The following is a 13,349-nucleotide window of genomic DNA, read 5'->3' on the forward strand; positions in this document are numbered from 1 at the left end:
TTCCATTATGGTCTATGAACTAGACTCTTAATCCTGGGTTAACAACCAACCCAACCTGAGGAGAGCCTTATACATTTTACTTATAGGGTGACTATTCAGAAGTCTAACATTGTGGCTCCTGTTTGGTGTCCTAAGAGCTTCTTCTGCAGTATTTGAAAAGGAGAACCCTACCAGCTGTGAACACCCAACCGTTCTAACCCAGAGGTGGCTCATCATAAATGAATAAATATTGAAATCACAAACTTTTGTAATATATTTTGTCCTTTTGATTGTTAAAGATCCCTACTTTAAGAGATCTTCTAATCCATTTCCTTGATTAAAAAAAATTTTTTTTTAATTATAAGCTCTTTCTACTGAAAAATCCTTATGGTTATAAAGAGAAAAACTGGCTTTAAAAAATTGTGTTTTTATACCTAACAGTAGAGGAAGTCAAAAATTAGAATACTGATTAGGCCTGATTGAGGACCTAGACTTTCTAAAAATATGTTCTTTTAAAGACAAGGAGGCCTATTCAAGCCCCCTTTTCACTTACTAGTTTGAGAATTTCATATTCCCTTGAAGTTGTTTTGTCCCAGGGATCAAAATTATCCAGCATGGGGGTGATTCTGGACCTCTAATTTCCATCTCAGCTAGACATTGTTTATTGTTTATATTATTCTGTGGGTAGCGTAAATGAGTAGTTAATGGATCAAAGTTTGTCAGAAGGAAGGTGTGTCAGCTTGACAGTCCTATCCTAGAGTGAACCCTCATTAGTTATGTCACTGACCTGAATAAAGACATGTCAGATTTTTCAAATTTGCTAATTTTATGTTGAAAAGCATATCTTGTCAAATAATTGGGAACACAAGTAATTAATATGCCAGATAGAGAGGGATTAGAATTTGTAGAGTTAGGTATTTGGTATGTCTTTCCAATTAACTCTAAACCCAAATATCCATCCTATACATGAATTAAGATTAGATTGTACATAAATTAAAGGTCAGTTGACCTTATCCACCCAATGGGTGAGATTATTATCACAACCTGGACAACTCTAAGCTGTATTATGAAAAACATGCACAACTGTGAGAGGTTAATGTGCTATGTTATTATAAATCACTATTTTGAGTATCACTTTCTTCTTTCTAGAAGGACACAGACAAAAGGATGTGTCCAGAGGAGATTAGGATGATGAAAATGAGAGATCCGACTTGACTACCACCTTCAAAAGGATCCTTATATATTTAAAGAGGCACACCTGCCAAGCTGTGTGATATGATGGGAAAATCTGTTTTTGCCCTCTAGAGGAAGGACCAATTATAGGGAAATATATTTAACCTTCAACTTTAGTACAACCAAAACTATAAAATATTAGGCAATGAATTCGCTCATTTAGAGAGACGCTGTTCTGTGACTCTGGGCGTAGAATAGGTGGGACGGGACGGGACTGTGCATCAGATGGGGAAGTTGAATTAGATTTCAGACATCTTTCCTTACCTTCAAGCTCAATATCCTCAGATAATTGCGTACAGTGACTTGTCATGGATTCCCTTTAAGACTCGCAAAGGCAGGAATTGGAACAATGCTGATCATCAGCTCAGCCAGTCTGTAAGGGTGAGAGACACACAACTAGAGCAAATAATATAATTTCACTTAATGAAGGGCCAGCAAAATTGAGACCTAAATAAAGGGTCAAGGGGCAGAGAGGGCCAGGGAGGACCTTTTGTACCACTAGTAAAGAATGTATTCAGGGAGGTGACGGGAAGAGGTAAAAGTCAACCCGTCTGTCAAGACCAAACTTTAATGAGAATTTGGAAAGTCTGATCATCTTATATAGCTTTCTCATTTGAAGTCACAACATGGACTAACACTTTCTTTTCTCTTTTTTTTTTTTCTTCCCAAATGTGATAGGAAAGCAAAGATATCCTGTTAGTGGATCTAAACTCTGAAATCGACACCAATCAGAACTCTTTACGAGAAAATCCATTCTTAACAAATGGCATTACTTCCTGCTCTCTTCCTCGACCAAAGCCTCAGGCAGTCTTCTTGCCTGAAAATGCCTTTTCTGCCAATCTCAACTTCTTTCCCACCCCTAATCCTGATCCTTTCCGTGACGATCCTTTTGCACAGCCAGACCAATCAACACCGACACCCTCTTCGTTTGATTCTCTCAAATCTTCAGATCAGAAGAAAGAGAATTTGAGTAGCGTATCCGCTCCACTGAGTAACGGGCCCCTGAATGGGGATGTTGATTACTTTGGTCAGCAGTTTGACCAAATCTCTAACCGGACTGGCAAACAGGAAGCTCAGGCAGGCCCGTGGCCCTTTTCAAGTACGCAAACCCAGCCAGCAGTGAGAACTCAAAATGGGGTATCTGAAAGAGAACAGAACGGCTTCCATATCAAATCCTCCCCGAACCCTTTTGTGGGAAGCCCTCCCAAAGGACTGTCTGTACCGAATGGCGTAAAGCAGGACTTGGAAAGCTCTGTCCAGTCCTCACCACATGACTCCATAGCCATTATCCCACCTCCACAAAGTACCAAACCCGGACGAGGCAGAAGGACTGCTAAGGTGAATTGTCTTCTCCACATATCCATTGGCAGAATGCATGTTCGGTACCAAAGGGTGGTGTGATGCAAGCTCTCTTTCCTGCTGCTATTGTAGTTTCCCGTGTGGCTGTAAAATAGAAGGTGGGATAAGGCACCTCTTTCTCCGGGAAGACCTTTTTCCTCTAACCGCCCCCCTTTCTGAGCTGGCTCACCAGTGTTTTCACACCTGCTTTCCGTTTGCATGTCTTGTCACTTATTATTAACTAAACACAAGTTTTTCCATTTTTAATGCTGCTATGCTTCTGTACCTCTGGTAAGTTTGATCGTCATGTTCTGGAAGGGGAGGGCAGGGGCTCTTGTGATTCCTTATGTACCTTCCCCACACTAACACACCCCCCTCCCACCCCTCATACTGTATTAATATCCAAGTGGTGGTGGAAAATTCTGGAGTCTGCCTCCTCTATGCAATGCTGACTGAATAATCCATGGTTTTAAAAAACATGTATATATTTACTATTATCACTTCATTCAAAAACAATGTAAAATGTGGTTTCTGTAAGTATCTTTTTAAAAATCTCACAGGAATGTGCAGGCTGGCCTAATAGTTGGACTGCAGTATCATCTTTATGCAGACTGATTTAAATCCAGTAAAATAATCAAAAAATGTGGGTTACTTATTTATTTACAGTTGCCCTTTCTCCCCCAGCTTTAAGCTTTTAGCTGACAAGGAGACCAGACAGATACACATGTGTAAATGAGTAAAATAGATTTCACCTTGATAGTCTTCTTTACATCAGTTACCAAGACCCAATATTCTGTCCATTGAAAGGATCTGTCTTTTTCAGGGGGGATGGAGGTTGGCTTTTTGTAGTAGTTTATCAGTAAGAGGAAAAGCTTTTCCTTTTGTGGTTCTCAGATTTGAGGGAACAGAATAGGAGAATAAAGCCATCTTTCTCTATTACTGAGTAACTCTTGTGTCTCCCTCTCTGCCCTATCAGTCTCCAGCAAAGGACTTGCTTGCATCGGACATCTTTACCCCCCCTGTCTCAGAACCTCCAGGCCAGACATCACCTACCGGACAATCTGCAACCTTACAGACCAACCCTCTGGATCTCTTCAAAACAAATACTTCTGCCCCAGTGGGGCCCCTTGCGGGTCTAGGTAGGTGCCTAGACATCAACTTAGATTTGCTCTTGCTTTCATTCATCAGATTATAATGCATAGGAGGGGGTACTTCAGATCCATAGATGTTCCAGGGATATAAGAGCTGAGCATCCAGGGAGACTTTCTCCCACTTTCACTTCAGTAAACCACCTACCCCCCCCCCCATTTGGTACTCTTGACTTATAACTGAAGTTTGGCTCCTGGAGTGGGCTGTGAGAAGAAATCCATGATCAATATTGCACTTACCTGAGCAAGTGGCAATGGCTTACAGAAGACAACTGTAAGGAATTCTGAAGCTCATCAGGCTTAATTGGAGAAACAGGGCAGAGCTGAGAGAGTCTCGTCTATGATCTGCTTTGGAAAAACTGGTGACATGGATGTCTGCCATGTAATTTCTCATTACCAGATCAAAGCCCTATCTCCTATTAAACTTACATGTTTCTTGGATAGGATATCCTATCCTATCCTACCCCCAAGAGGGATAGAAGTTAAGTCCAATGCAAGTGTAAGTCATAGAATGAAAGTCTTAGGTTCTCAGCCCACCTCTGTTCCTGGGCATACAGTGTGTCCTGATCAGTCTCTGAATACTTAAGCCTTAGCTCCTCCTATATTCTGGCTCCCTGAGTGTCTAAATAGAGTTAGAAGGCAAGTGCTAGAAACCTGAAGTTGAAAAGAACACAGAGATAAGGGAAGAGATGGGATGTTATCAGATGCCCAGGATGTGCTGGGGCTCCTTCATAAATGTGTCTTCAGCTCGTGTGAGTCAGTGAGCCACTCAGAAGCAAGAGACCGGGGAAGGCCACCTGCCTGAGGACTGGTCCTGCCATTCTTTGCACACAGCCTCCAGCTCTTTTCTGCCTTCATGGTACAGTCTTCAGAAAACCGATAATAGCCTTTGCTGTCCTGCTGGGGATTCTCATTGATTTTCTGCTTCTTGGCACCTGCAAGAGCTCCAAACAGACTCTGTCTTGGGAGGGAGGTGGGGAACTATGGATGAAGAGAGACTCTCTTCCCCAGTTTGTAATATTTGACCAGGGCTCTTGGTTTTCTCTGCCTCCTACAGAGTCAATTATCAGGACCCTTTTTTTGTTTGTTTCCTCTGCTCCTTTCCTGAAAAGGAAAATACTTCCATTTTGTCATATTAAATCTAATCATATCTGGAATATGGTGGCAAAAGGGGGTTGTTACCTAACTGCTGAGTGCTGAAATCAGTGTGGGTGTGAGAAACCAACTTGTTCCAGGTCTCTGCTTGCATTTACACCATCAAGAGTCTTCCCAAAATCTCCATGTCTCTTGGGAGTGTCCCCTTCTTGGCATTGCTCCTTTTCCTGTCCCCCAAGTAGAACTGGTTGGTGCTTTTCCTTGTAGAAGGGTTGAGAGCTGCATGTACTGCCTGCAACTAGATCACATCACAGAGCTTTACAGTCTAATGCCAATGCACTGAAGAATTTTTACAGCCAATATTTAACAAGTCAGCTCGAAAATACAGCTGGACCCTATAACTGTTAATTTATTCAGACGAAGTGAAGCTTTTTGGCTAGCTGCCCCCTGTTGAGGCCATGGGGTATACAACTGCGGAATACTGATGATTCTTCCAAGTTTGGACATGGGACTCAAACTGAGCTCTACAGTGTAGCCCCTGTCCACTCGCAGGGATCCTCAGCCAAACCATGGAAGGTTGTAGGTCTGGCTTCCGCCAGACCCAGCTGGGGGACTGTCTTTTCTGCAGATCTGGGGGTGGGGAGAGGGTATTGTAGAAAGCTGAGCCTTCAGCTTTGATTAGCTACCCTGTATTTTAATATAGCATCAGAAGGTAATAAAATTAACTTCTCATAACCACACTTTCTTTTTCCTTACCTCTTGCCTCTATTTTCTCCAGCAGAGACTTAACTGTCTTGGAAACACAATGCATGGAATCTACTAGATGGGAATGAAGGCTGGCATTCACAGAGACTGGGAAAGCCTTTAATTCCTGGCAAATACAATATTTTTCTCTTTAACCACCACCACTCCCACTAATACCATCTATGACTAAAGCCACACACTTTACTAAGGAGAGGCAAGTCATCCAAACATGAAAAATGATAAAATTCTACCCAATTTATATGTTCTTTAGTGTAAATGAAGTCTAATTTCTATAGCCAGAAAATGAATGTTTGAATTAATTTCCATTAAAAAAAAATAGTCCCGTCCCTCAATGCCAAGGAGGCAGAACAAGGGAATAAGGTGATGGATTTGGAGCTGGTATAACTGGGTTTTAGTCTCTATTGTTACAGACTGTGAACTTCCCAATTTTCATGATTAATATACTTGTACCCACTTTCCTAACCTCAAAAATAAGCATGTTAATTTAGTAAGATGGCTTTTTCTGGAACCTACCACTGTCTGTGAGCACACCATACAACTTCATAGCCAGACGGCCAGTACTCATGATGACACAGTTGAGTTAAGTAACATCAATCTCCAGTACTAAGAAAGTTCAAGATAGAATATCCTGCTTGCTACCTCAGCCCCTGAACATCATTTTCAAAATATTTCTCACTCTGGAAACAAAAACATTCCTAACCCAAGTTAGGAGTTTGGAGGCCTTTTCTTAGTTTAGTTAGAAAACTTTCATAACTAAAGAATACTCTACTCCAAAGCTCAAAGCTAGTGGATTTTGAGAGGAGAACATCATTCATGTACAAGTATGAGGCTGAATTTAGATTTTTTGTTTCTGGTGGCAGTTTAACTGGATAATTAATATACTTGGAAAGACGCAGGAGAAAAATGCCCTACGTAATACAACAAGATGTAGGGAATCCATTTCTCAAGAAGAGGGGGAAGATCTTGGAAAGAGCTGTATTTTAATAATTTCACCCGGTCTTAATCCACATGGCAAAGATGCTAGAGAAAAAGTCATTCCCCCACAAGGATTAGATGCCTGGACACAGGCAATTAGTTACCTCAGAAGAAACGGTTTGTTGTTGTTGTTTTTTCTTAGGGGATGTTTTGTTTTGTGTTGCTTCCTGTTGCCTTCCCTCCCTCCCTCCTTCTTTTAAGCATTCTGTTCTGACTCCTGGCAAGGTTTAGTGAGTGACACATGGCAGGAAGCACTTTTATTTGAAACAGCTCTCCCGGGATAACCAGCCTTTCCTCCATTTATATATAGAAGAGTCTTAAACTATCTTGGCATCAACTAAATTTTATCATCCATTTATGTAGCCCTGTCAATCTTGGCAGCATTTAAAAGCAAGGAAACTGAAATGGTTTCTTCAGGATACAGGCATGTTGAGGCCTAATATACATGCGTGATAGCTGATTTCCATAAGACTCCAGACAAGAGCCCGCTGCCACATGGAAGATCAAATCAATGACTCAGAGTACCCAATGGATTACTTTAATCAACTAGTTCATAATCAGCATGGTTTGTTTATATAAATATATTCACTCTACAAACAGCATTCATGCTATTGACAGGCTTTGTCCTAGCTGTTTGAAATGTATCAGTATGATAAGCACTCATTTTTCATGAGTAGGTGCTTATGGATTGTATTGCTCTTATAATGAGAAAAGTTTAAAAAGCTGTGACGGAAAGAAAGGGCTTCAAAATGCAACCGATATTTGCAGGCCTGCTATCTTGCATTAGCTACTTAATCTTTAGAGTAATCTAATCTCTTTTTTTCCATGTCAGTTTTAAGGCTTAGGGAAGGTGTTTGCCACATAGATGCCCTGTAAATGCCCCCCAGAGAGTTGTGCTTTCTGAAACTCAAGAATTGTCTTCATGTTTGTGTCCTAATAAGTCCTTTCTTTCTCCTGCTTGCTTCAGGTGGTATACCAGTTAGCCACCCTCAGGCAGGACCATGGAATCCAACATCTTTAGTCTTCAATCAGTCCACATCCGTGGTCCCGGGAGCCATGATGAGTGGTCAGCCTTCAGGATTCAGTCAGCCAGTCGTTTTTACCACAAGTCCAGGTGTTCCAGGTTGGAACCAGCCTTCATCCTTTGCAGCCTCAACTTCCCCTCCAGCCCCTGTTGTTTGGGGCCCATCAGCTTCTGTGGCATCCAATACTTGGTCATCAACAAGCCCTTTGGGGAACCCTTTTCAGAGCAATATATTTCCAGCTTCTGCTATGTCTGCCCAGTCTCCTCCTATGCTCTCCTCTCTTTTGGCCACTCCTCCTCAACCACCTCCCAGAACTGGCCCTCCAAAGGACATCTCCAGTGATGCCTTCACTGCCTTGGACCCACTTGGGGATAAAGAAGTCAAAGAAGTGAAAGAAATGTTTAAGGACTTCCAACTTCGGCAGCCACCCGCTGTGCCTGCAAGGAAGGGAGAGCAGATTTCCTCTGGGACTTCAAGTGCCTTCTCCAGTTATTTCAACAGCAAAGTTGGCATTCCTCAGGAGAATGCAGACCATGATGACTTTGATGCTAATCAACTGTTGAAAAAGATCAATGGTAAGCTACCCACTTGTCTGTCTGCTGTACCAACAAGTATTTCCACTGTCGCATGGGTCCACAGAGTCCCTTAGAAGAACTCTTCCCGACCCACCAATAGCCTTACTCTTGTTTTCTTTGGTCATCAGTGGTTATGGAGACAACTTGACCAGTTTATGGAGAGAATGATTTACCTTAGCTCATTTTAAGGGCTGGCCCAATGCTGCCCTCTTGTGACGATTCCTAAAAGGGCTGACAAGAGCTATAGAAATTCAGTGGGTTGTGGCCCCTGAAAGGCTGTAAAACAGAGCCTCAACCATACTCCATGGCCTTAAGTGAGGGAATTCTGAATCTCTTCTGCTTCAGGTAAACACGCACGGCCTCCTCTTCTGATGATTTTGCCTGTAATAATCACTGGGAGTCCTACTATTTGGTGGTGATTTTTGTTCCATGATGTAAATTTCTAAAGTATGGAACTTAATTTCTAAGATAAGCTTGACTAGGGGACTTTTGCCTATATTTGGGGAGAGCTTGTCTACTGACTACTTGGCGTTTTTTGCCTTCTAGAACCACCAAAGCCAGCTCCCAGACAGGGTTCCCTGCCAATTACCAAATCTGCTGACAATGCATTTGAGAACCCTTTCTCTAAAGATTCTTTCAGTTCATCACAAGCCTCTGTAAGTATCAACTACCAGAAGCCGTTGCTCCAAAGTATATGCCACATAGAGCTTGTGTTGTGAATTAACCTCGTTTGTATAATAACTCTGATGGTAAAGGATATTTAAATAAGCTTTGTCACTCAGAACCATCACAGTGAAAACATCAACTCAAACTGGAGAGAGATTGTGTTTACAGGAGCTACTATCCTGAGTTTGAGAAATGAATATCCTATAGGAAAAGTCTTTTATATTTCACTTAGCCTGGCTTATAAAAGCACTCTGGGAGAAAATTGAGCCAAAGTAATACTATCTTTAAGAATCTTTCAAAGATTGAAGTTCCCGATTTCCCATCATTCACAATCTTTATCTCATAAAAACAGTACCTTTCATTTGGCAGAGGCGAACATAATTCATCTGAACTTTACTTTTGGTATAAATAATAAGTATGTATCACCAATTACAACCAGGCAAACACAAATCATTGTAGACCCATATAATATCTCATTTGTCTGTGACCTAAGTGATTTTTAAAGGAATTTGAGAAATCTTAATTGTAGGGGTTTTTTCTTCCTTAACAACTATAATTAAACCTATTGACTGAATGGTTTTATCTTCATAGATGGCTTCTCAACCCACTCCTGATGTATATAGGGATCCTTTTGGGAATCCTTTTGCCTAACTTCTGTAAGTAGAAGATCTTATTAAGCTTAGGTTTGGTAAGAAAGCATGGCACAGGGGATAACGGTGAAATTGTAATTTTAGAATTGGTACAAGGTTAAATCTCTGCAACTTAGAAGTAATAGACATGTAAATCTGTGCTTAACTAATTCAATAATGACTAAGTTGGGCACTTAAGAATTCTTACACACATTAAAAAACAATAATAAAGGGGTGCCTGGGTGGCTTAGTCAGTTGAGCGTCTGACTTCAGCTCAGGTCATGATCTCACAGTCCATGAGTTCGAGTTCCATGTCGAGCTCTGTGCGGAAGAGCTCTGAGTTTGGGGCCAGCTTTGGATTCTGTGTCTCCCTTTCTGCCCCTCCACCACTCGTGCCCTGTCTCTCTCTGTCTCTCTGAATAAACCTTTAAAAGAATAACAACAATATGCCCATGGGGATATGGATTTCTAGCATATCCTATGTTATTGACAGTTCAAAATAACATTTTGTATTAAAATAAAACTCATATAATGCATAATGCCCTTCTAGTTGTTTGGGGGTTTTTTCTTTTTCTAACCTTCATACTGAAATGATTGCAAAGGCATTATTTCGTTTCCTATAGAAGGTTTGAAATCTGAAGATCTTTTGAAGCTGTAGAACAGGTCAGCTAACAAGATGCTGATCACATTTTCTGCCTTCCAAATCAATTTATTACTTTTTGAGAGGTCTCAAAGTTAGTCCAAAATAGTCTGAGGGTATCATATCCGAAAGTGGGGACAGCTGCCTATGTCTCCTTCAAAAGCAGCTTGGGAGCAGACTGATTGGTCTCACTAGCCGGTGTCATCCTAGGTAAGTTAGGTGTAACCATCTTAGGCTGACACTGCGCAGGTTCAGCATGGCCCTTTCTTTATCAACAATGAATGGAAGCAACTTTGTCTGATCTTAGAAGATTGAAGTTAGTGGAGGAAAGAAGACTTGTCTGTGTTTTCTAGGAGGGAGGGCATATCTGATAGGGGAGAACAATAAAAAGAATGAGAGGAACCCAAACCCATTTTTTTCAGTCTTGCCCCATCCAGGTGGGACTCCTCTATTCTGTCTTGACCCTTCTAGAATGTAATTATTTTAAATAGATAAATATCTTAAATCTGACATGAGCAGTAAGGTTGGCTTTATTTGCAATTTGGATTGTTGCCCCTGACTCACCTTCTATAATTACAGTGCTTATTAAAGCGCTTTTCTATAAAATCGACTTCAGTTCAGAACAGGCTGAGACTATTGAAAAGGCAAGTTCTTGGGCCCCACTCCAGCCCCAAGGAGTCTGGTGCTATGGGAAGGTCCATTTTAACAAGCAGCCTGGTGATTTCTAAAGCTAACAAGGCAGTGCAGGGTACTGAGGGGCTAGAAGTCTTCACAGAGGCTCATTCTCACCCTCCTCTCCACGGGAGCAAACATGGACAAATAGAAAGGAATAAATGCACCAGGAGTCTAGGAGGATCATTTGCACTAAGTTGATAGACTAGAGGTCTCCCTGGAGGCTCTTTCTTCCTCAGGTCATGAAGGAAGGATTATTTTGGTCAACTTGCTAAATTTACAGATTGGGTTTTGGGGTGGGCGAGCAGTGTTTTGGGAGGAAAAAATTAACGTTATTGAACACTTGCATTAATCACTTTATTATAGGTTCTACATTTATTATCTTATTTAAGTCTCTCACTTCAGCCCTAGGAGATACTATTACTGATGTTTTAAATGATGACTTTATATTTAATACATTGCTATTAACCCCAGGTCTTTTTTTTCTCTATACTTCTCTAGGAACTTGATACGCTGACTATCCAGAGGAACAAAAAGGTTGGCCTTAGTCAAGGACAAAGCTAATAGCCAGACATCTTGACTCTGTTCTTGTTCCAGTTTTGACATATTAGCTGTTGCCTTATTTCTTGCTGCTTCTTCCACTTAAAAAACTTTCACTTTCTGTTTAGATTAAACCTAAACTGAATCTATGGCTTTAAATAAATTGAGACCCTAAATTCTCTAGCTTAATGTAAATGAAGTAGTTTCCCTACTTGAACCATTGCCTAGTGTATTCCTAGAACCTTCTAGAACACTCTACCATGTACCCATTGGTTGGGAGATGCAGCCACCACAACTCCCCAGATGATACTGTTTTGAATAAATTTTAAAATCCTTACTGTTGCAAGTTGTTTAGGGGTTCTGTTTTACAGCATAAAACCTAAAGATCATGGTATAACAAGGCACCTTCTTAAATCTTGCTTCATATCAACATTTAGAGAGAATTTTTAAAGTAAATTTGAAGCAAGTCCAACCTCTCCTAGGCACTTGGGAATCTGACACACTTAAGAACCTTTTTAAGAATATAGCTTCTCTTTCTGAAGATGATATTCTCTCAAGGGCAAGACTGCTCTTTTTTTGTTTTTTCCTCCAATCTCTTGGCTTGATACCGAAAATGAGGGAAAAGCATTATTTGTCTCTCCTCATCCTTCTGATTCTTTTTCCAGTCAGTTTTGCTCCTGGGTTCATAGAGCATTACTTCCCTTTCACAGGCAACAGAATTTTATGGGAGAAAAAAATAACCTAATGATTCATGGATCTGAAATGTCTCTGCCTTCTCAGTAATTGCTAAACCCAGTAACTAGAACTGCGGTTGGACACAATCTCTATCCTTTCTATGGAATAGGAGGCCATCCTCTTGATCTGAAGTTCCAGAAGAGCAGTTCATGTTGAAAAAAAAACTGAACTCAACTCAACAATGAAGGACTGTATTCTGAAGAGCAACACATCACAAAGTTCAATGTGATTGTGCCAAACATATTAGGTGCTTATTTGGGGCCATGCTAGACCTTTATCAAGTAACTGGAAAACTTTCTTGAAGCTACAGTCTCATACTTATTAGGAAGATAAATGGTGGGGGAGGGGGAGAGAAGCTGTAAAACAAATATTTGGTGTTATCATTGAAAAGCTAATGTCTGCAGCATTTTTCTCCTCATAACCTTGGAAACTCTCCCAGTTCATTTACAGTCATATTGTTAGCAAAATTCTGAAGGATTTGTTCTTCCCAAAATGAGTTTCATTTTGTTCTATTTATACTGGTTTTTTAAACATTGTCTCTTGACCCCTAATGTTCAGGTTGTTGTGGGCGTTAATCAATCATGCAATGTTACCTTTAAGTAGAAGAGGAGGATGACTGCTTAGGATCTGAACAAGATGGTGGCCTCATGGACCTTTATTGATCAGCCCCAAGTAGTCCAAGCTAAAGTCCTTTGGTTTTATTTTTAATGATAATAGCCGATTATGTATGGCATAAATTTCCATCTGGCTTCCTACTCAGTCCTTATAAACATAGACTTAAAATAGTATTTTATATGTCCACATACCTGAATGTGCTAAACTGGAGACAATTATTTCTAAGTAGTTGAATTTTTGAAAATAGAAAAATTTTGAAAGTGATGATCAGCCACACAACTGTTTTGTACATACTTATTTTCTTGTGCACTTTTCTGTATGCAAATAAAGCTATAAATTTACTCATTTCAATAAACTGGAATGGCAGAATCTCATGTGTTACCATCCGTTTATTCTTCTATTTGACCCCTGCTTTGAGTTGATGTGTTAGAGTCAAAGTATAAAATACATCGGTCTTGGGTGCCTGGGTGGCTCAGCCGGTTGAACGTCCGACTACAGCTTAGGTCATGCTCTCATGGTTCGTGGGTTTGAGCCCCGCATCGGGCTCTGTGCTGGCAGCTAGCTCAGAGCCTGAAGCCTGCTTCATATCTGTATCTCCCTCTCTCTCTGACCCTCCCCTGCTAGCGTGGTCTCTGTCTGTCTCTCAAAAATAAATGAAAACCATGAAAAAAATACATCGGTCTAAGGTGAACAAATGTTAGTATATTCTGGATTGTCAG

The 13,349-nt window shown here is 40.8% G+C and overlaps 1 protein-coding gene across 5 annotated transcripts in view; it reads left to right on the plus strand.

Annotated features, from left to right (window-relative positions):
* Positions 1 to 12,999, plus strand: part of DAB2 (DAB adaptor protein 2) — a 52,778-nt gene extending 39,779 nt beyond the window's left edge. For 4 of the 5 annotated variants that reach the window (XM_029940964.1, XM_029940963.1, XM_029940966.1 and 1 more), the window contains exons 10-15: positions 1,891 to 2,550; positions 3,527 to 3,689; positions 7,501 to 8,133; positions 8,680 to 8,789; positions 9,391 to 9,455; positions 11,242 to 12,999. In XM_029940964.1, the coding sequence (XP_029796824.1) occupies positions 1,891 to 2,550; positions 3,527 to 3,689; positions 7,501 to 8,133; positions 8,680 to 8,789; positions 9,391 to 9,450 (1,626 nt within the window). In that variant the 3' untranslated portion in view covers positions 9,451 to 9,455; positions 11,242 to 12,999. The remainder of the gene's footprint in view (positions 1 to 1,890; positions 2,551 to 3,526; positions 3,690 to 7,500; positions 8,134 to 8,679; positions 8,790 to 9,390; positions 9,456 to 11,241) is intronic. The other variant, XM_029940968.1, reaches the window with a different exon arrangement.
* The last annotated feature ends 350 nt before the right edge of the window (positions 13,000 to 13,349 follow it).

Source organism: Suricata suricatta, chromosome 6, assembly GCF_006229205.1.
Source record: "Suricata suricatta isolate VVHF042 chromosome 6, meerkat_22Aug2017_6uvM2_HiC, whole genome shotgun sequence".
Classification (NCBI taxonomy): Eukaryota; Metazoa; Chordata; class Mammalia; order Carnivora; family Herpestidae; genus Suricata; species Suricata suricatta.